Genomic DNA, 21,750 nt, shown 5'->3' with positions numbered 1-21,750 from the left:
CACCAGCCACCTGCCATCAAGGACATATATCCAGAAAGGTGCCGGAAAAGGACTAGTAACGTCATGAAGAATACCACCCACCCTATTCATGGATTGTTGTCATCAAGGGAGAAGGCTACGTAGCATCCTCGCCAGGGCCACCAGACCCAAAGACAGTTACTCTCCCCAAGCAGTAATGCCAACCAACACCTCCACACACTAACCCACCCCTCCACAATCCCAAGCATCACTACTCTATCATTTCCTGTCAGTAACCTTATGTACAGACACTCCTGTGCCTAGTGTCACTTTTATGGACATACAATCAATGTATGAGTTACCTTACTATATGCATTTATATTTATTCTGCTTTTTAATTATTATTGGGTTCTTTATCTTATTATGTTTTTTTTTGAGCTGGTTTTTCTTGTGTACCAGAAATGACATTAAACAAACTTGAATCTTGAGCTGAGTGAAGTGATCCACACTGGGTCAGGAGCCTGTAATTGTAGAGTAATAACTGTTCCAGAATCAGTTGGTGTAGGACCTAGGGCTCTGTAGCTCGTGGTGACAGTAGTAGTGAGAAGAAAGCCTGGCCTGGATGGTGGGGGTCCTTGATGATGGATGCTGCTTTCTTCTAGCAGCACTCCATGTAAGGGTGCTCAGTGATAGGGAGGGCTTTGCCTGTGATTAACCACTTTCTGTAGACTTTTCCACTTTGCAGATACATGCGTGTGATTTCATCTAATGATAGAGCACAGGGCCACTTTGGGAGGAATAATGGAAGATCAGATAATTATTTAAATGGTAACAGATTGCAGCATGCTGCTGTGCAGAGGGACTTGGGAGTGCCTGTGCCTGTATTGAAAAAGGTTGGTTTGCCGGTGCAGCACGTTATCAAGAAGGCGAATAGAATGTTGGCCTTCATTGCTAGAGGGATTGAATTTAAGAGCAGGGAGGTCATGCTGCAACTGTACAGGGTACTGGTGAGGCTGCATCTGGAGTACTGCATGCAGTTCTGGTCTCCTTACTTGAGGAAGGATATACTGGTTTTGGAGGCCATGCAGTGGAGGTTCAGCAGGTTGATTCCAGAGATGAGGGGGTTAGACTATGAGGAGAGATTGAGTTGTCTGGGACTGTACTCACTGGAATTCAGAAGGATGAGAGGAGATCTTATAGAAAGATAAAATTATGAAAGGGATAGACAGGATAGAGGCAGGAAAGTTGTTTCCACTAGAAGGTGAGACTAGAACTAGGGGACATAGCCTCAAGATTCGGGGGAGTAAATTTAGGATGGAGATGAGGGGAAACTGCTTTTCCAAAGAGTGGTGAATCTTGTGGAATTCTCTGCTCAATGAAGCAGTGGAGGCTACCTCAGTGAATACATTTAAGACAAGGTTGGATAGATTTTTGCATAGTTGAGGAAAAGGAAGATAGGTAGAGATGAGTCCATGGCTAGATCAGTCATGATTTTATTGGATGACGGAGCAGGATAATGGGCCAGATTGTCTACTCCTGCTCCTAGTTCATACGTTCTTATGTTGATATGAAGAGATCTTATGGTAGTGAGTAGGAGGGCTTTATTGAATAAGTTAAATATAGTGGTAGTCATTCTGGAGATTCCGAATGATGTACTGCGCACGACAATCCTTTCCATAATCTTTAGGTACAGGACCTGGTCTGAAGATTTATAACAGTCCAGTACACAGGCAGGATTTCCCTGTGGCTAATTGGTTGACGTATTTGAAAACAAGATGCAAAGAAACCTTCCCTTTAATGTTTAGTGCAACACTTTATAGGACCAGTGAATGGAAGATCAGATTACAATTCATAGCTTTGATCTTTCAGAGAGCTTCAAGGCATGTTAATGGGTCGCCCTACAACATATCCTCTCTGCTTTGAAACTCAAGTGACCAGTCAATGCCATAACAGAGTTTATCTTCTAAATGAGGATCAACCTCAGAAATCTGAGGTGCAAAAGGACAGGGGAGGCCTTAGTGCAGGATTTCCTAAAGGTTAATTTGCTGGTTAAGTCAGTGGTGAGGAAGGAAAATACAATATAAGGGTTTATAAGACACTGATGAAGCCTATTGTGGGTAGTTTTAGGCCCATATCTAAGAAAGGATTTGCTGGCATTCGAGAGGGTTTAGAAGGTCCTGGCAATGAAAGGGTTAATATGAAGAACGTTTGATGGATCTGAGCTCATACTCACTGGATTTGAGAAGAATGAGGAAGATCTCATTGAAATCTATCAAATACTGAAATCCCTAAACAAAGTGGACATGGGGGAGGATGTTTCCTATTGTGGGGGAGTCTAGGACCACAGCGAACAGCCTTAGAACACAAGGACGCCCCTCTAGAACAGAGATGAGGAGGAATTTCTTCAGCCAGAGAGCGGTGAGTCTATTGAATTCATAGCCATGGACAGCTCTGGAGGCCAAGTTGTTGAGTATATTCAAAGCAGAGGTTGATAAGCTCTTGATTAGTAAAGGCATCAAAGGTGATGAGGAAAAGGTAGGAGAATGGAATTGAGGGGGATGATGGAATGGTGGAGAAGACTCAATGGGCCGAATAGCCTAATTCCATTCCTATGTCTGATGGTCAGAAGGAACTGGTACTGTCCAGACAGCATCAGGAGCTGGGGGCTCCGCTCACAGACAAAAGCTTGAATGCTGTGCAGTCTTTCATTACCCAAGCCACATGCAAACCAGTACGTGGATATAGCTGTACAGCAGGGAAACAGACCCATCAGCACAACTTCTCCATGCCGATCAAGACCCATTTACTTGCATTAATCCCATATCCCACTAAATCAGGGGTTCAGAGACCCTTTGATTGATAGTATTAGTACATAGTATAAAAGTTAAAAATCCCTGCTCTAAATTTTCACTATTCACATACTTGTTCAAGAGCTTTTTAAATATTAACAATATTCCAGCCTCAACTACTTCCTCCAGCATCTTGCTCTATACAAGGACAACCCTCTGGATGAAGAAGTTGCCCATCAGATTCATATTAAATCTGTCCCCTCTCATCTTAAACCCGTGCACTCTAGTTCTTGATTCTGGATCCCTGGGGAGTAAGACTGCACATTCACTCTATCTGCACCCCTCATGATTTTAGGAGCACCTGTCAGTCCCCCTACAAAGGGAGTCCTAGCTGCTCAACCTATCTCTGTAACTCGGTCCCTCACGTTCCAGCAACATCCTTAAACCCTTTGTACACTCCTTCCAAAGAAGCTGCCTCTTTCCTGTACAAGGGTGACCAACCCACTCATCATCAACAACTCGACAGTTCAACAACTGTCGACAGTTCAACCACGAAGGTGTTTCAACAACATTCAGGCTCCTGGCCTTCATGGAAGAACCATAACTCCTTCATTAAAAATAGACTCGGTAGAGAATGTACTTTTTGCAGCAGCTGGTAAAATTCCACCTTCCCCAGAACATACTGGTCCAATTCTACACTGCCTTCATAGAGAGCACCCTCACATCAGCTATTACTGATTAGCTTGGTGCAGCATCCCGTTACAATATACAAAAACTACAGTGAGCTGTCAGTTCAGCAGGAAACACCTCAGTCTACCATCACTGTAGGTAGGCCTTCTCTGTACCCAGAAGCAGGCAAGTAAAAAAATATTGTGGACAGCACCCACACTGGCCTTTCCAATAGCGCCCTTCTGGAAAGCACTGTAGAGCTACTAATACAAAAACTTCATGCCATCTTAAAAATTTTCTCCTCCAGGCAGTTAATCTGACCAATCTTTCTAGTTACCTCCCCTATCACTGAACTGTAAATACTTCAAACCACTTTTTATAATGCTGTTTACATTGTAAATTCATACTAGTATTTATGCATATCTGTACTTTAACTTTTGACTTATTTTTATATACAGTGAATTCCAGTTAATTAGGCCATTGGTTAATTGGGGCAGCTGTTTATTTGAAACAACTCTTAAAGAACAAAAACTAAATCAAGAAAGTAGCTGGGATTCCCTTTGTATACTTGGGACAGTATGTCACTTAATTGGAGCAGAAGACTATTGTTGAACAGTTTCTAACTAGCACCTACAAGGTCATTAGACACTACACCGTGCTTAAAGCGGTCAGATTTTGAATAGTATCAGTTGGATGCATTTGTGTTCAAAAAGCAGTGATGTTTGTCACTGATAGTTGGCCTGAAACAAGCAGTAAAACAATTCAGAACTGCTTTGCTCACTGCGGTTTCGAGCATTTAGACCTGGAGATGCCAGAAACGGCCGGGAATGTAAATGAAATTATTTCACAACTTCAACAAGTTCCCAATTACAGCGGTATCAAAATGAAGATATTGGTGGTGTTCTAATTTCTTCTGTATTTCATTTAACTACATAAATTTTACTTAGCTTATCTTTTTAATACTTTTTAACTATTTCCATGAAACTTCGGGTAATTAGGGAAGCCACTTAATTGGGCCAAGATCCACTGTAAATCTTTATTGTATGAATGTTGAATGTTTATTGTTGCATGTCCTTTTTTTATATACAAATTCTTTACTACAAATTCAGTGCTCTATTATATATATATAAAAACACACACACATATACACACACATACATACACACATAATCCAGAGACTAACACAATTATTTCACTACAAATAGACAAGACACATTAAACTAAAATGTTTCTGTCTCTGTCAATGATGGCAATAACCCCCCACGGAGCCCAACGGTCCCAGAATGCCTCTATGGTCTCCGTGGACTGTGCGTGTTCCTTCTCAATATTTATCCAGGCACGAACATACCCCCTAAACATTGCTAGGCAGTCTGCCCGGGCAGATCCTCCCGCCACCCGTTTGCAAGACCAATGGATGGCTGATTTTGCCAGTCCCAGGAGCAAGTTGACAAAGACATCCTCATCTCTCCATGCCCCCTCCTCCTTACTGGATGACCATATATAAATAGGGTGGGGCTAAAATGCAACCAGAAGGCGAGAAGCAGCCCACGCAGATACGCAAAAAGGGGCTGCAGCCTCACACATACCATGTACATGTGGTACACAGTCCCTCCAGCTCACAGAAGTGACATGCGACTGGGAGATCCGTGTACAAACTGAAGAACTACTGCAGGGCACCGCTCTATGCAGCAGCCTCCACCCCAGATACCCCATGTGCATGGGAAGAACTCCCTCCTAAAAGGAGTTTATTGTTGCATGTCACGCCCTGACCAGCACACCACAGCAAATTCCAAATACAGTGGAAGTATCCTTGACTGGTTACATCATAGTCTGGTACAGAATTTGAACACATAAGAACGCAAGAACATAGAACATTCCAGCACGGTGCAGGGCCTTGATCTGCTTCCGTCTGGTAGGCGCTTCAGATCCCTCCAGACTAAGACTAGTAGGCACTGGAGAAGTTTTTTCCCTACTGCGGTCACCTTGCTGAACAGTTCACTGCCGGTTAACTGTCGGCTAACTATTACTTGGATTGCACTACCTGTATGTATAATCTATATTTTCATTTATATTTATCATTATTATTGTTATGAGCAGAGAGACAACATCTGCCGGAAGTAAATTCCTTGTATGTGCATAGGTACTTGGCAATTAAAGTCTGATTCTGATAATGTTGTGCTAACCTTTTAACCTACTCCAAGATTAATCTAACTCCTTCCCTCCCATTACCCTCAATTTTTTTTCATCTATGTGCCTACCTGAATAGAGCTCATTGCTCTGCACCCTCTACACCAATGACTGTGGGCTAGGCAAAGCTCAAGTGCTATATATAAACTTGCTAATGACACAACTGTAGTTAGCAGAATCTCGGATGATGGCGAGGAGGCATACAGGAGTGAAGTAGATCAGATAGTTGAGTGGTGTCGCAACACCAACCTGCCACTCACCGTCAGCAAGATCAAGGAAATGATTGTGGATTTCAGGAAGGGAAAACTGAGGGAACGCACGCCAGTCCTCATCGAGTGGGTGAGCGGTTTCATGTTCCTGCAAGGTCAAAATCTGTGAAGATCTATCCCAATGTATTGGTAAAATTACAAAGAATGTACACTGGGTTATATTTCATTTGGATTTGAGGTGATTTGGTATGTCACCAAAGACTAGCAATGTTTTACAAATGCACTGTGAAAAACATTCTCACTGCTGGTATACATGTTTGTGTATTTCTTGCATATTTTTATTTATTGCCCTGTAAAATGACATGTATTAGTGATTATCTGCTGGCAGCATGTCCACACACCCACCACTCTGTGTACAAACTTTACCCCTGACACTCTCCACACTTCCCTCCAATAAGCTTAAAATTATGCCCCCGTGAATTAGCCATTTCTGCATGGGTTCAAGAAGGCAGCTCATTAGCACCTTCTCGGGCAATAAATAGTGGCTTAGCTGGCGACACCCACATCCCATAAATGAATTAATTCTAAAAATCACTCAAAGACCCCCACCATCCAGGCTATGCCACCTTCTTCCAGCTCCCATTGGGCAGGAGGTTCAGAAGCCTTAAGTCCTATACCACCAGGTTCAGGATCAGCTACACCATATTGGATCTGGCAGTAGAATTGTTGTTTTTCTTGTAGTTTAACTTTCTACTGCTTGCTTGTAGTTATATATGTATAATCATCTATACACGTACAATGCAATTGTACAGTGAATTTTCCAGAAATTGCATTACAGTTGCTTCTATACTTCTCTAGCAGCTTCTTTGGCAGGTGACAGGCCACTTGAATCTGCCTATTTTATAAGCTAATTGTTATCACTGAAATGTTGTTCTCTCTTGTCTGAGTACAAGATGACCATGGCTGCTCTATCATTTGTTCTCTCCGGCTCTCTTTCTGTTATTGCAACATTAATGAAACTGCAGTAAGCCACAAGTTTTATGCTTCGTTCTTGACTTCTGAAGAACTTTTAGACTGCACAAGCGTCAGGATACAACAGCTACTTCCCGTCAAACTATTTAGTTCTTGAATCAGCACATCCTTTATCACAACAGTTTACCAATACCAGGACCACTTTGCACTGAAATGAACTTGATGTTCAAATTGTTTTCTTGTAAAAAAAAAACATGGTTCATTTATTTTCCTTGTGAACGCTGGGTATCTGATGCAATGTGCCTATACAATGCTGCTGCAGGTAAGTTTTTCACTGTACTTCTGCTGCTGAACGACAGTAGACAAGCCACCCTGACCCCAATCAGCTCAGCCAAGATGCGGGAAATCTTTCCGGAATATTCCCGCAGCTGTGTTAATATCTCCACTGCAGCAAAGGTGCAAGCGTTGCCAATATCTGAAAGTGTAGTCACGGTGAGAGAGGAGCAAGTGCAAAGAGAGAGGCCCAAAGAGGAAGCTGCCCAGCTGAGATGGCATGAAATAACCAGTTCCTGAGTGACAGTGCGACACTGGTGTTAGGCAGATGACAAGCAGTGTGCAAGGAGCCGAGGCGTTCAAGTAAGACAGAGAGGGGGAGATAAGCATCAGTATCAGCGGATGTTGCTCGCAGCAGACAAGACTGAAAGATCTCACTTGCAGCTTTAATGCTGTATTAACCCTTCACTTGACTCCACAGGATGGAACTATCAATACTTCTCAGCACACGTCTAGCAGAATTGGGCTAAAGGAGTTAATGCCTGCCCGACCTCAAATCTGCAGCCTCTGCCAGCTCCACCTCCTTCCGCCACTGTGGAATCAGACAACCTTGCTACGGAAATCCTCAGCTGTGACTCCACAACCTCTGGCCTCGGCCGGGCTCGTGCCCGACTGACAGGGTATTTTCTGTGCTCTGCTCCAGAAACCAGCCTTCGCTATCTCTATGGCCCCTAGATTCTTCCCTGTCTTCATGATCCCTCTCTGGCCCCCCACACTCTTCCCCTCACTCCCACTCTGGCTCCTACATTCTTCGACATATCCAGGGCCCCTCTCTGGCCCCAACAAGACTCTATGACCTTCCTCCAGAGCCCAGCGCCATTCCCCATCTCTGCAATCTGCCTCCGGAGCCCGAGGCCCCTCCTCCAACTCTGCGACCCACTTCCAGAGTTTGATGCCCCTCCCCATCTCTGTAACCCCCTCAGGCCTTCCCACCTCTGCAGTTCCCACACCCCTCCCAATTTGTGACCCCCTTCTCCAAGTCTCTGTAACACCTTTCAGCCCTGCACAAGAGAAATAACTGGACAGCATTCTGAGGGACAGGATCTATCAGCATATGGATAAACAGAATCTTGATTCAGAGGAGTCAGCATGACTTCATGCATAGAAAGCTTTGTTTGACAAATTTTTTAGTTTTCTTTTGAAGAGGTAACCATGAGGAGTGAGAAGTGAATACTGTCTACTTGGACTACAGGAAATCCTCTGACAAGGTCCTGTCTGGGTGGAAGGGTGGGTCGCATGGAGCTAATAGGCAAATTCAAAATTAGCTCAAAGGTAGGAAGCAGAGGGTGGTGGTTGAAGGTTGTTTCTTTAGAATGAAGGTCTATGACTAGTGGTGTGCTGCAGGGATTTCTATTGAGACCCTGTTATTTGGATAAATAAAGACTGAGTACATCTACATACTGCAGAGCAGCACCCATCATCAAGGACCTCACCATCCAGGTCATGCTCTCTTCTCACTGCTACCAACAGGAAGGAGGTACTGGAGCCTCAGGACGCACATTATCAGGTTCAGGAACAGTTAATACCCCTCAACCATCAGGTTCTTGAACGAGAAGAGAACTTCATCACCCCAACACTGATCTGTTCCCACAACCCAGGGCCTCACAGTCAAGGGCTCTTCATCTCATATTCTCAATATTTATTGCTCATTTTTCTTTTTTGTAGTCTTGTGCACATTGGTTGTCTGTCTATCCTGTTGCGTGTAGTTTCTCGTTACTTCCATTGAGTTCCTTTGTATTTACTGTGAATGCCAGCAAGAAAATGAATATCAGTGTAGTACGTGGTGACAAAAATGGACTTTGATAATAAATTTACTTTGAAATTTGAAATTTTGAAAAGATTTGGATGCAAATAGACAGGTAATGACCAGTAAATTTGCAACTGACACAAAATTGGGAGGCATAGACAGTGAAGAAGGCTATCGTACATTAGAATCAGAATCAGGTTTATTAGCAACGGCATGTGTCATGACATTTGTTAACTTAGTAGCAGCAGTTCAATGCAATACATAATAAAGAAAAAATAATTAAAAAAATTAAATAAGTAAATCAATAGTATATGTATATTGAATAGATAAAAAATGGTGCAAAGAACAGAAATAATATATACAGGCAGTCCCCGGGTTACGTATGACTTCTGTTCCAGAGTCCGTCTTTAAGTCTGATTTGTATGTAAGTTGGAACCAGTACATCCGGCATTATTTAGTGTCAGTTCGTCAAACGTTTGTCTTAGTGTATAGTATATATTTTACCATTCTACGCATATAAAACACTTGAGATGTATGTATTCCAATAATTATACCACTGCATTGCTTAGTAATAATTGTTTAGACACTTCATCCGTTATCCTTTAAAATTGTTCTGATCGTTGACCGACTATAGCCTAACGCTTTTCCGATGACCAATGGCATTTCACTTCTTTCCAAACGCTTTATTATTTCCACTTAATTTTCAATCGCGATCATTTCCCGTCAATGGAACAGAAACACTGCAGGCAGTGGGTCCCCAGCTCCACCGGCTCCTGAGGTCCACCGGGTCCTAATGACAGATACAGGCTAAATGGGACAAGTGGGGGCTGTGCCAGATTTGGGTATTTGATCCTCCACAATATTCAGTGTGGGTATTTAAACTAGAGGTGGCAGTGTTTTTTTTAAAACAAGGTCGAGTTGCGAGCTCGACATCAACCCAGCACGGATGGTACAGGAGTCACTGGATCAAACTTGCTGATCTCACTGCGCCACCAGCCCACCAGATCGGGGTGGGGGGGGGGGGGATATCAGGGTGAATCTTACTAAGAAAAATTTAAGCCAAATACAAAGTTAAACACTCAACACAGTGTCAATGGCAACGACTTAAAATGGCGTATGGTGTCGCGATCCGACTTAAAATGGCAGACGGCATTCTCCTTCCTCGGTTCGTAAGTACGAGTTGTCCGTAAGTCAGATGTTCGTAACTCGGGGACTACCTGTGTTAAAAAAGTGAGGTAGAGTTCACAGGTTTAATGTCCATTTAGGAATCAGATGGCAGAGAGGAAGAAGCTGTTCCTGAATCACTGAGTGTTTGCCTTCAGACTTCTGTACCTCCTACCTGATGGTAACAGTGAGAAAAGGGCATGCCCTGGGTGCTGGAGGTCCTTAATAATGGGCACTACCTTTCTGAGACGCCACTCCTTGTAGATGTCCTGGGTTCTTTGTTGGCTGGATAGAGCTGACTAAATATACAACCCTCTGCAACTTCTTTCTGTCCTGTGCAGTAGCCCCTCCATACCAGATGTGATGCAGCCTGTCAGAATGCTCTCCACGGTACATCTATAGAAGTTTTTGAGTGTACTTGTTGACATACCAAATCTCTTCAAGCTCCTAATGAAGTTTAGTCGCTGTCTTGCCTTCTTTATAACTGCATCGATATATTGGGACCAGGTTAGATCCTCAGAGATCTTGACACCCAGGAACCTGAAATTGCTCACTCTCTACTTCTGATCTCTCTATGAGGATTGGTATGTGTTCCTTCATCTTACCCTTCCTGATTTGAATGCCACAGATCTAGCCTTCAACAAACAACACACCTCCCGGCTCATCGACAACTTTTGGTTTGGGAATGTACAGTAAGTCTTTGTAGGCAAACACTCATCCACACAAGTTTTAATGAAGTCTGTAACAACTGCAGCATACTCATCCAGATTCTAAATAAAGTCCAGTCTACCGATTCAAAGCAGTCCTGTAAGCACTCCCGTCTTTCCTTTGTCCATATTTTCTTGGTCATCACTACTGGTGCTGCAGTCTTCAGTCTCATCGAGTAGAAATACAGCCAGGTGATCAGACTTCCCAAAGTGAGGGAAGGTATGGAAGGAAGGTAGAATAGCACGATAGGCATTCTTGATGGTGGTGTGTTGTTTCCTCTGGTATTGCAAGTGATCTGTTGATGGTAGTGGATTAATGATTTTTTCAGATTGGCCTGGTTAAAGTCCCCCAAAACGATAAAGGCATTAGTCTGCGCTGTTTCGTACACGTTGATCTCATTGCTCAGATCATCTAAAGCCTGACTGACATTGGCCTGAGGTGGAATGTATACTGCGGCCAAAACAATCCCGGAAATCCCGGTAGGTAAGAAGGGGAATCTCGATCAGTTAGGGAAGTGGGGCGAGGAGTGGAAAATGGATTTCAACAAAGATAACTTGTGAAGTGATGAACAAAGGGCCTGTATCTGTGCTGTATTGCTCAGGGACTCGAAGCCTCTACACCACTCCTGATCTCTGTAACCCCTTCCAACCCACAAACCTGATTCATGAACCCACTACACCCCTCCTGATTGAAGTAGCACTCTCTAGCCCAGGAATTCTCATTTTTAAAAACAATAACATGGACCCTCTACCATTAACCAAGGGGTCAGTGGACTTCAGGTTGGCAACTCAGGCTTTCTAGCCCTTACTCACCTTCTCATCCCTGTAACCTCCTCTCCTGCCTTTCCCCTTGCTAATATCCAGCCCTAACACTCATCCCCATCCCTGTAATCCCTTCAACCTCCTATAACCCTCTCCCTCACTTCCTCTACACAGCTCTCTTTCTAACACTCTCTAGCTCCTCCACCCCTTCCTATCTCTGCAACCACCCATCACTATCCACATAATCATTTGACGCCCATCTGTTACACGTTTGGTCGGAAGTTACTGAGTTCCCATGCCCACTTTGTGCTCTGCGAAAAGGGGGCCTCCAGGAATTACACCTCCTCCAAGCTGCTGTGTGCACCTGTCAGTGCTGTCACCTCATCCCCGATATTAATTTGCGGTCATAGGAAGAATGTGCAAACTCCACGCAGAGAGCACTGGGAGTCAGGATCAAACCAGAACTCTACTAGCTGCTGCGATGCACAGTAAGAAACGTGGTGAAACAGAGGGTCATTGTTTGTATCTTTATTTCATCTCTCAAGCTTTCACAGAGACACCAAAGTAACAAATTCTGGGCTCACACTCACACTGGTGGCCAACATGCACGGTGACTGCCCCACTGCCAGGCAGCAACCCCCATCACCACTCCCCACCTTCCAAACAGACAATGGAGACGGCCATCTGGCCCCGTGCTCTCCCCACCCTCCATCACTGTGACACCACATGTCCCTCACAGCCCAGCGAGCCAGAAGCATTGGTCACTCAGTCTACTTGCAGGCAGAATGGCCTGTGACGCCCCCCCCACCCCCAACTCTCGGGCCATGTTGTAATGCCTCGCTCAAACAAGGCAGGGATAATAATGCAAAATCAACACACGGATAACTATCCTGATTCACAAGAGTGAACCAACACTGTCAGGAACACAAGCCAACTCTTCCATGGAGGGGGAGAGGACCACACCTTCAGAATAGCAGTGAGGTGGAAGATCTGCACTTTGACAAGGCGGAGGTTGTGGCATAGCCTCATCAGAAGAGGCAGCGTGGCTTAATCAGAGTTCTCATAGGTGAGACCCTGAACCAGACTCCACTGCCCACTCCTATGGGTATCTAAGATTCAAAGGGTGGACACTGCAAACCGGTTCCCCATATGCCCTGCCGTCACTCAGCACCAGGCAGAGACAGAGACTGTGGAGCATGGGGCCACGTGATGTACAAACACGACCCAGCCCCCCCCACCCCCGAGCCTGTACGACTCACTCCCAGCATGTGGCATGCGCACAATAGACAATAGGAAAAGAAATCAACCGCATTACAAACACTGTAGTTTGCCAAAACATGCAGTGTACTGTCCTGGATTTACGGGAGTGGGGGGGGGAAACAAACACTTGGGGGTACCGCCACCACCAAGCTCCTACCCGACCCGACTGGCGGAGATGGCTGCCTGCAGCTCTGGCTCGTTCACCAGCCTCAGCCTGCGCAAGGCCTCGACCAGCTGCTCCTTGGCGTTGCCGATGAAAGTGTTGGTCAGGAAGGCTGGTAGTCCCCCAAAGCCGTCCCGCAGGGTGTAGAGGGGCACGCGGATGATTCCCAGCACCTGTGGGCACAGGCAGCAGAGGACAGCACAGTGAGGCGAGGCTCTTAGAGGAGTGGGCGGGGTGGGGAAGGGGTGGAAAGGGTCTGTGGCGGTGCTGAGGGAATACTGCTGCTTCACAGCTTTGGAGACTCCGGTTTGATCCTGACCTCTCATGCTGTTCTGTGGTTGGGGAGTTTTCTCATCCTCCTTGTGACCCTGGGGGGGGGGGGGGTTACCCCACAGATGCTCCAGTTTCCTCCTACATCAATGATGACTTGCAGGGTCAGCTGGTTATTCGGCTGCTGCAAGTAGCCCCAGTCGACTGGAGGAGCTTTAGAGTAAATAGGTGATTGACGGTTGGCATGGAGTCTGGCTCGAATGGCCTGTAACCCTGCCATATTTATCTACGACTACTGAAAGGCCTGAATAGCGCGTAACATGGAGATGATGCTTACCTCAGTGGGAGTGTCTAGGACCACATGGCACAGCCTCAGAATAAAGGGATGTCTCTTTAGATCAGAAATGCCAGAGAATGGTGAATCTGTGGAATCTATTGCCACAAACAGCTGTCATTGGATATATTTAAAGCTGAAGTTGATAGATTCTTGATTGCAAGGGGTTTGGGTGGGTGGGGGGGGGTCAGACTTGCTTGAATGGCAGAATTAGTGAACTGAATGGTCCAATTCTGCTCCTATATCTTATGGTACAGGAAAGGTAGAGAGGAATGCCCGTACTTGGGGCACCTGCCGGAGGTTCAACTTGCTCATGCTCAGTTCAGTCACTATTAGATCCCATTAGGAGTTTGGCTGATCCTTAACCCTACAGAAAGGCCATAAGACATAGGAGATTAGGCCATTTGGCCCATTGAGTCTGCTCTGCCATTCGATCATGGCTGATTTGTATTCATTTTATTTCAAGAGACAGGCCTTTCTGCCCAAACAGTCCATGCTGACCACTGTGCCCACCCTGCTAGAGCCAATTTCTTGCATTTGGTCCACATCTCTCTAAACCCCACCTACATGAATGTCTCTTAAATGATGGTATTGGCAGCTTGTATTCTCAACCCTCTGTGTTAAGGAAATTTCCCTCAGGTCCCTTTTAAATCTTTCCCTCAACCTCATTTTGGAACCAACCCCCCCCCCCCCACCCTAGGGCTACCGTTCACTTCATCACATAATTTTAAACACTTCCAGAATGTTGGCCCTCATTCTCCAGCGTTCCAGTAAAAAAAGACCCAGCCTGGCCAATGGCTTCCTATAGGATTAAGATTAGCTTTATTTGTCAGATGCATATACAAACGCTGGGTGGCAGGTGGACCGACATCTCTACCCTCTGCCCACTCCCGATCAGGGTCACGTGAAGCCGTGGGGGCAGCTGGAGGATGGTTGTGGAAGATCACAGGTCCTGGTGATGTGACCACTGACGCCAAGCAGACAACCTCTGAAGAGTATTGATAACGGCTGGGGGGGTCACCCATCTTGTCAAGACACTGCCCAGAAGGAGGCAATGGAAACCACTTCTGTAGAAAAATTTGCTAAGAACAACCATGGTCAAGACCACGATCACCTTCGTTATATGACACTGTACGTGATGAATATAAAAACATTAGTGTTTTTCTATAGATCTATAGGCAGTGAAACACGTCAACAACCAACACAGCCCCAGATTGTGCTGGGGGCAGCCCGCAACTATCACTACAGTTCCAACGTAGCTTGTCCTCAATTTACTGCCCCTCACCTGTATGTCTTTGGAACGTGGGAGGAAACCAGAACACCCAGAAGAAACCCATGCAGTCACGGGGACAAATTCCTTATATAGAGCAGTGGGAATTAAACTCAGACTGCAGGTGCTGTAAAGCGCTATGCTACCCTGTCCTACCGCCCCCTATAGCCCTGGCAACAGCCTACATGTGACTCCAGTCCCAAAAAGGTAACTAGGGCAACAAATGTAACATTCTCACGTTGAAATTAATTCAGGTATCAGCAGACTCAGATCACTGCTAGTATTACATAACCTTGAAAATCAGTAATTGTTCTCGTATATTTACGGATACAAAGAGATGTAACCAACTTTACTCTGACCCACCTCCCCAAAATATTCCTCCCCCACCCCTACTGTGACTCAACACAGAATATGCTGCAGTGTAATCCATGTGATTAAGAACACTGCGGTGTGAATCACCCACTGACACCTCTTCACTTGCACTGAGGAGCTGCTTTCAGTATTTCTACATTGAGTATGATCTGAGACACAAACAGAAGGGCGAGCAGCAGGATCGTTTACTGAGGCAGCAGTGCCAAACTCCACACTGGGATATTGCTGTTCAGCCCAGCAAGCCTGGGATAGCTCTCTCTCAAAGAGCACTCCATTTAGACCCACAGCCTGGGACAATACGCTGACTCCCCACCCGAAACTCCTCAGCAGTGTATCCCAAACTCCTGTCTGTTCCCTTCAGACTCACCCATTCCTGTGTTCACCTAACCAGGTTCTGTCACTGTCCAAGGACCCACATCCCATGTCCCTACTTTGTTCACCCATCACCCTATAATCACTGAGCCTCACCACCCTTGGTCTGGCCACATTGAAATTCCTCTTCATTTTAGACTTGCCCCTATAACTCCCATCTCCAAAGACCCTGCAGCCCTTAGCCCTACCCTATCTGTCACCAATACAGCCCCCACACCCCTCTCCATAATGCCTGCAGCCTCTAATCCTATTCAGTCTATCACCAGTCCTATTCCTACACCCCTCTCCATCTCTAGTTCCTGCAGCCCCCAACTCCACTCCACGAGTCAACCCTCCTCCCCATCTGCATAACCCCTGCAGCCCCTAACCTCACCCGGTCTGTCACTTGGCTAGCACCTACACTCCTCGCCGTAATGCTTGCAGCTCCAAACCCCACCCGCTACACCACCCCATCACTCCTGCAGCCACTAACCCCACAACCTACCACCACTCTGGTTCCTACATTCTTCTCTATCTGTCTTAGCCTCTGCAGCCCTTAACCCTATCCTGTCTGTCACCCTTCCAACCCCTACACCCCTCTCCACCTCTGTAACCCCTGCAGCCCTTTACCCCACCCCGTGTCATCACTCTGTCCCTACACCCCTCTCCATCTCCAGGAACTCTTGCAGCCCCTAACCCTATCCTGTATGTCACCAGTCCTGTCCCTACACCCCTCTCCATCTCTGTAACCCCTGCAAGCCCTTTACCCCACCCCGTGTCATCACTCTGTCCCTACACCCCTCTCCATCTCCAGGAACTCTTGCAGCCCCTAACCCTATCCTGTATGTCACCAGTCCTGTCCCTACACCCCTCTCCATCTCTGTAACCCCTGCAAGCCCTTTACCCCACCCCGTGTCATCACTCTGTCCCTACACCCCTCTCCATCTCCAGGAACTCTTGCAGCCCCTAACCCTATCCTGTATGTCACCAGTCCTGTCCCTACACCCCTCTCCATCTCTGTAACCCCTGCAAGCCCTTTACCCCACCCCGTGTCATCACTCTGTCCCTACACCATCTCCAGGAACTCTTGCAGCCCCTAACCCTATCCTGTATGTCACCAGTCCTGTCCCTACACCCCTCTCTGTAACCCCTGCAAGCCCTTTACCCCACCCCGTGTCATCACTCTGTCCCTACACCATCTCCAGGAACTCTTGCAGCCCCTAACCCTATCCTGTATGTCACTAGTCCTGTCCCTACACCCCTCTCCATCTCTGTAACCCCTGCAGCCCTTTACCCCACCCCGTGTCATCACTCTGTCCCTACACCATCTCCATATCCGTAACTCTCTGGTTGATTGCCACTGACTAGTGGTGTTCCTCAGGGGTCAGGTGTTGGGACCGCTTCTCTTTATGCTGTACATCAATGATTTAGATGATGGTATAGACGGATTTGTGGCTAAGCTCGGAGATAATATGAAGATTGGTGGAGGGGCAAGGTAGGCTTACAGAAGGACTCAGATTAGGAGAATGAGCAAGGAAGTGGGAAATGAAATATAATGTTGGAAAATGCATGGTCATGCACTTTGATAGTAGAAATAAATGTGCAATCTATTTTCTAATGAGGAGAAAATCCAGAAATCTGAGACACAAAGGTCCTTAGGAGTCCTTGTGCAGAACACTCTAAAGGTCAACTTGCAGGGTTAGTCAGTGGTGTGGACGGCAAATTAAATGCTAGCTTTCATTTTAAGAGGTCTGGAATACAAGAGCAGGGAAGTGACGCTGAGGTTTTATAAGGCACTGGTGAGGCCTCACTTTGAGTATTGTTAAGTTTTGGGCTCATCTCTAAGATGTGCTGGCATTGGAGAAGGTTCAGAGGAGGCGCACAAGGATGATTTTAGGAATGAAAGGGGTATCATACACAGAGCATTTGATGGTCTGGGCCTGTACTCATTGGAATTTAGATGGATGAGGGGGGATCTCACTAAAACTTTTCGAGTGTTTAAAGGCCTAGACCGAGTAGATGCAGAAAGGATGTTTCCCATGGTGGAGGAGTCTCAGACAAGAGGACACAGCCTCAGGATAAAGGGGTGACCATTTAAAACAGAGATGCAGAGAAATTTCTTTAGTGAATTTGTGGAATTCACGGGGTGACGAATTTGTGGAATTTGTTACCCAGGCTGCTGTGGAGGCCAGTTCGTTGGGTGTATTAATGCAGAGTTCGATAGGTTCTTGATTGGATTCGGCATCAAAGGAAGAATGCCGGGGAGTGGCGCCGAGAAGGGGACAAAAGGATCCACTATGATTGAATGGCAGAGCAGACTCAATGGGCCAGATGGCTTAATTCTGCTCCTATGTCTTATGGTCTAACCCCACCCCATCTGTCACCACTCTGGTCCCTACACCCCTCTCCATTTCTGGCACCCCTGCAGGCCCTAACCCTATTCTGTTGTCACCATCCTGCCCCTATACCCCTCTAGATCTCCGTCACCCCCACAGTCCCAAACCCTATTCAGTCTATCACCCGCCCAGCCCCTACAACACTCTCCGTACTGTAACTCCTGCAACCCCTAACCCCACCACGTCTGTCACCACTCTGGTCCCTACACACCTCTCCCATCTCTGGGAACCCCTATCCCTATCACCTCTGTCACCAGTCCTATCCCTACACCCCTCTCCATTACCCCTGTAGCCCCTAACCCTATTCTGTCTGTCACCAGGCCTGTCCCTACATTTCTCTTCATCTCCGTAACTCCTGCAGCCCCTAACCCTATCCTGCCAGTCATCAGGCCTGTCCTTACACCTCTCTCCATCTCCTTCATCCTTGCAGCCCCCAACCCAACCCCATCTGTCACCAGTCCTGCCCCTAAATCGCTCTCCTTCTCTGTGAACCCCTGCAGACCCTAACCCCACCCCATCTGTCATTCGTCCAGCCCCTACATCTGTCTCCATAACCCCTTCTGTAGCTACCTCTTCCTTTCCACTTCCATAAACCCTCTGACCCAAAACACCATGACCTCCTTCATCCACCATTTTCTGCTTTGTCTCAGTAAGCTCCTCCTCCCAATGACAAACCCTCCACCCTGTAATACCCCCACACCATTTCAGAGACGTGCCCTCTGTGAGCGCTGCAGCATCTAAACTGACTGGTTCCCATCTTCATGATTCTCTCCACCCCATAAAACCTCTTCCACATTTCCACGATACCCTTCTATCTCTACCTATCCCTCGTCGGGTGTGTGGCCAAGTGGTTAAGGCTTTCGTCTAGTGATCTGAAGGTCGCTAGTTCGAGCCTTGGCTGAGGCTGCGTGTGTGTCCTTGAGCAAGGCACTTAACCACACATTGCTCTGCGACGACACAGTGCCAAGTTGTATGGATCCTAATGCCCTTCCCATGGACAACATCGGTGGCATGGGCAACTGCTGGTCTTCCATTACAAAAAAAACCTTGCCCAGGCTTGCGCTCTGTAAACAATCCATGGTCTACTAATGGAGGCCTACATCCCTCGTCGTCTCCATGAAAACATTCTGGCACATTCTGCTTCCCGCTGCCTATCCCTATAACACCTACCAAGCCCCTACATCCATACGCCCAGTCACCTACCGCAGCACCGGCTACACCTGACTAACAGTGTCAGCACACAGAACTCGGAGTGGGTTCAGGCCCGATCCCCCTGTGGAAGTCGCAACAAGGCAAAGATAATTTCCAAGCAAGGGTAGCTTACTGATAGAGTGCAGTCAGCCCAGGCAAGCACGGCCAATTAAGAGAGATCTTTGAAGAGAATAGCTTCCTTTGCACAGCAAGCTTACCGAGGAAAAAAGGATGGAAAATAAAGAAATCTAGGGTGATACTAGTGGATGGTTACTTTACTTATTTTGAAGCATGATTGGCCTATAACATGGAGATTCTATTGGATATTAATATTTGAAATACCATAGTGTGATTGGTGATGCAAATAAGATTGTGAACATCCCAAAAGGTTAGTCAATATCTATATCCAACTAGTCAATTTCTGGATAAAATATTATTTCTTTGCTCAATCTTCAGGACAGTTTGACATGCTATTCTCCTGGTGAACAAGTAAAATAAAGTGTGTTTGAGGAACGAGTGCGAGGTTTTAGAGTCCAGTTAATCAGCGACAACAACCCCCCCCCCCCCCCCTTACCTCACGCCCATGGTCTTTCGCCTGGACGGCGCACATTTCCACCTTGCGTAGTTCCTCCACAGAGATCCTCTTGGTGAAGAAGTGGGCCACCACCTTCTGGGGGAGTGCCTCAGTGGCGTGGGAGCTGGCATAGTCCACCTCCGTGATCTGCAGACCCTTGCCGTCCCAACCAAGCTCCTCGCCCAGCTCGCGGTTCAGTCCGTCTTCCAGGGTGTTATCCCGGGGATCCACAAAGCCACCCGGGAAACCAATCTTCCCGTCAAACCGCATCTGCATCTGTGGGGAGGGAGGGAAGTTATGGTACAGGGCGGCGGGGAAAGGCGGGGTGGGGGAAAGACTCCAGGTCTTGGCAGTATGCGTGACTTCACAGAGCTGTCTCCCTGTTTACTGACTATTTTACTACCTCCCCTGTTCCTGCCCTTTACTCACCTTCTTCTCCACAGTATCACCTCCAGCTATTTACAATTTCTTCCCTGAGGATTTAGCCCCTCTCCAGGTAATTAGCGCACTATCACCTGGTGCTTACACCCACCTCATCCAGTATCTACCCACTCTCCTGGCATCCAACTCATTCTCCTAAGTTGTTTACCCCAATCCTCCCCAGTTATTTGCTGGCTTCTCCCCAAGGCATTTATACACTTCCCCAGCCCCACCCGTTTTCTACCTGGGTATGTACTCCCTCCCCAAATATTCAGTCCTCTCCCTCAAATATTTCCCCATTTCCCCAAGGTATTCACCCCCTTCCCCAGGGTACTCACCTACTCCCTCCTTCCTTCTTGCAGAGATCACCCTATCTACAGGAGAATTACTCTTCATTGTATTTAATACCTCCTACCTCAGGAATATTTACCCTCCCTCCTCAAGGATACTTACACAGCTTCCTCTCTTCCCCATCACCTTCCCACAGGTAATTTAACCCTCTCTCCTGATGGTACTTACACCCCCCCGGCCTACCCAGGACATTCACACCCTCCCTACCATGTGCATCTACACCACTCCCTCAGTGAATTTAGCCCTTTCTCCAAAGAGGTATTTAACCCCTATATATTTATATGCCTTCCCTCAAGAATATTTTCCCCCTCCCCTGGGTATTTGTACAAACCCAAGATTATTTAGCTCCCTTGTATTTACCTTCTGCTCTCCAGATATTTATCCTCTGGGTATTAACTCGGCCCGAGTTATTTACCTTCTCTATGAGGTATTTATCTCCTTCCCTTCCTCAGTCATATTCCATCCTCCCACAGGATAGTTAAGTCCCTCCGTGATATTTACCCACTACTCTCCCTTAGTTATTTGCCCAGATAGAATTTACCCCCAGGGTATTTCCTTCGTCTCCAGGTTATTTACCACTAGGCACTTACGGGAGGGGTTATTTAACTGTTCTCCCAGTATTTTATCCTGGAGTTTTTTTACCTCACTCCTCTGGGTTATTTAACAACTGGAATTTTCTCCTCTCTACAAATATTTAACCTTGGGGCTATTTAGCCAACAACCGCGTGCCGAGGGGTATTTTCTCCCCGTGTTATTTACACCCCATAGAGTTGACCCCAGTTTATTTATCTCCACCCCGAAGTATATATTCCTGTGTTTACTCTCCTCGGTATACTTACCCACCCCTTAACCCCAGTATTAACCCCTCCCCAGGACATTTACGCACCAACACCGCATATCTGAGGGGGATTTTGCCGAAGAGTTTTCCCGGCTCCGCCGCGTATAACATGGCGTGACAGGCATGCTTGTAGCCGGCCAAGGAGCGAGAGTCACGCCGCGACACCGGCCGATAGCCCGGCTCCGCCATCACCTCAGCCCGCTCCGTCCTCCAGCCGCTTGGCTGCTGCTCGGCGACGGATCCCGCCTCTGCCACCTGCCACCCACTCAGCCAATCAACGCAACCAACTGGCCCAGTCAACCAATCAAAAGCCGAATTACTACTCACGTTAAAAATCTCAGTGGCCGCCTCACGGCCGAGACAACCAATCAACATCCGTCTCGTGAATCACGCAGATATACACCCGCCTCCCGTCCCACGCGGACATTCTGGGATGCAGTCTCCGCCCCCCTGTGGGTGAAGC

At 46.9% G+C, this 21,750-nt stretch overlaps 2 protein-coding genes across 5 annotated transcripts in view; both read right to left on the bottom strand.

Annotated features, from left to right (window-relative positions):
- Window positions 1–7,810, bottom strand: part of LOC140715695 (rho GTPase-activating protein 4-like) — a 100,068-nt gene extending 92,258 nt beyond the window's left edge. Inside the window, 2 exon segments of the mRNA XM_073028065.1 lie at window positions 7,125–7,259; window positions 7,702–7,810. Coding sequence (XP_072884166.1) covers window positions 7,125–7,259; window positions 7,702–7,810 — 244 coding nt within the window.
- A 1,231-nt stretch (window positions 7,811–9,041) lies between these two features.
- LOC140716004 (U8 snoRNA-decapping enzyme) lies at window positions 9,042–21,610 on the bottom strand. Of its 4 annotated transcripts, none has more exons than XM_073028642.1 (3): window positions 21,336–21,595; window positions 19,679–19,954; window positions 9,042–10,081 (listed from the first exon to the last, which is right to left on the bottom strand). In XM_073028642.1, the coding sequence occupies exons 1-3, from the start codon at window positions 21,474–21,476 to the stop codon at window positions 9,944–9,946; spliced, it is 555 nt and encodes a 184-aa protein (XP_072884743.1). In that variant the 5' UTR covers window positions 21,477–21,595; the 3' UTR covers window positions 9,042–9,943. The 4 variants fall into 4 exon arrangements, with proteins under 4 accessions (XP_072884743.1, XP_072884742.1, XP_072884740.1 ...); XM_073028641.1 differs by lacking the exon at window positions 9,042–10,081 and adding an exon at window positions 12,011–13,093 and having other exon boundaries at window positions 21,336–21,569; XM_073028639.1 differs by lacking the exon at window positions 9,042–10,081 and adding an exon at window positions 14,232–14,606 and having other exon boundaries at window positions 21,336–21,610.
- Between the last annotated feature and the right edge of the window lie 140 nt (window positions 21,611–21,750).

This window comes from Hemitrygon akajei, chromosome 24 (genome assembly GCF_048418815.1).
Source record: "Hemitrygon akajei chromosome 24, sHemAka1.3, whole genome shotgun sequence".
Taxonomy (NCBI): domain Eukaryota; kingdom Metazoa; phylum Chordata; class Chondrichthyes; order Myliobatiformes; family Dasyatidae; genus Hemitrygon; species Hemitrygon akajei.
This window is presented reverse-complemented; position numbering and strand designations above follow the sequence as displayed.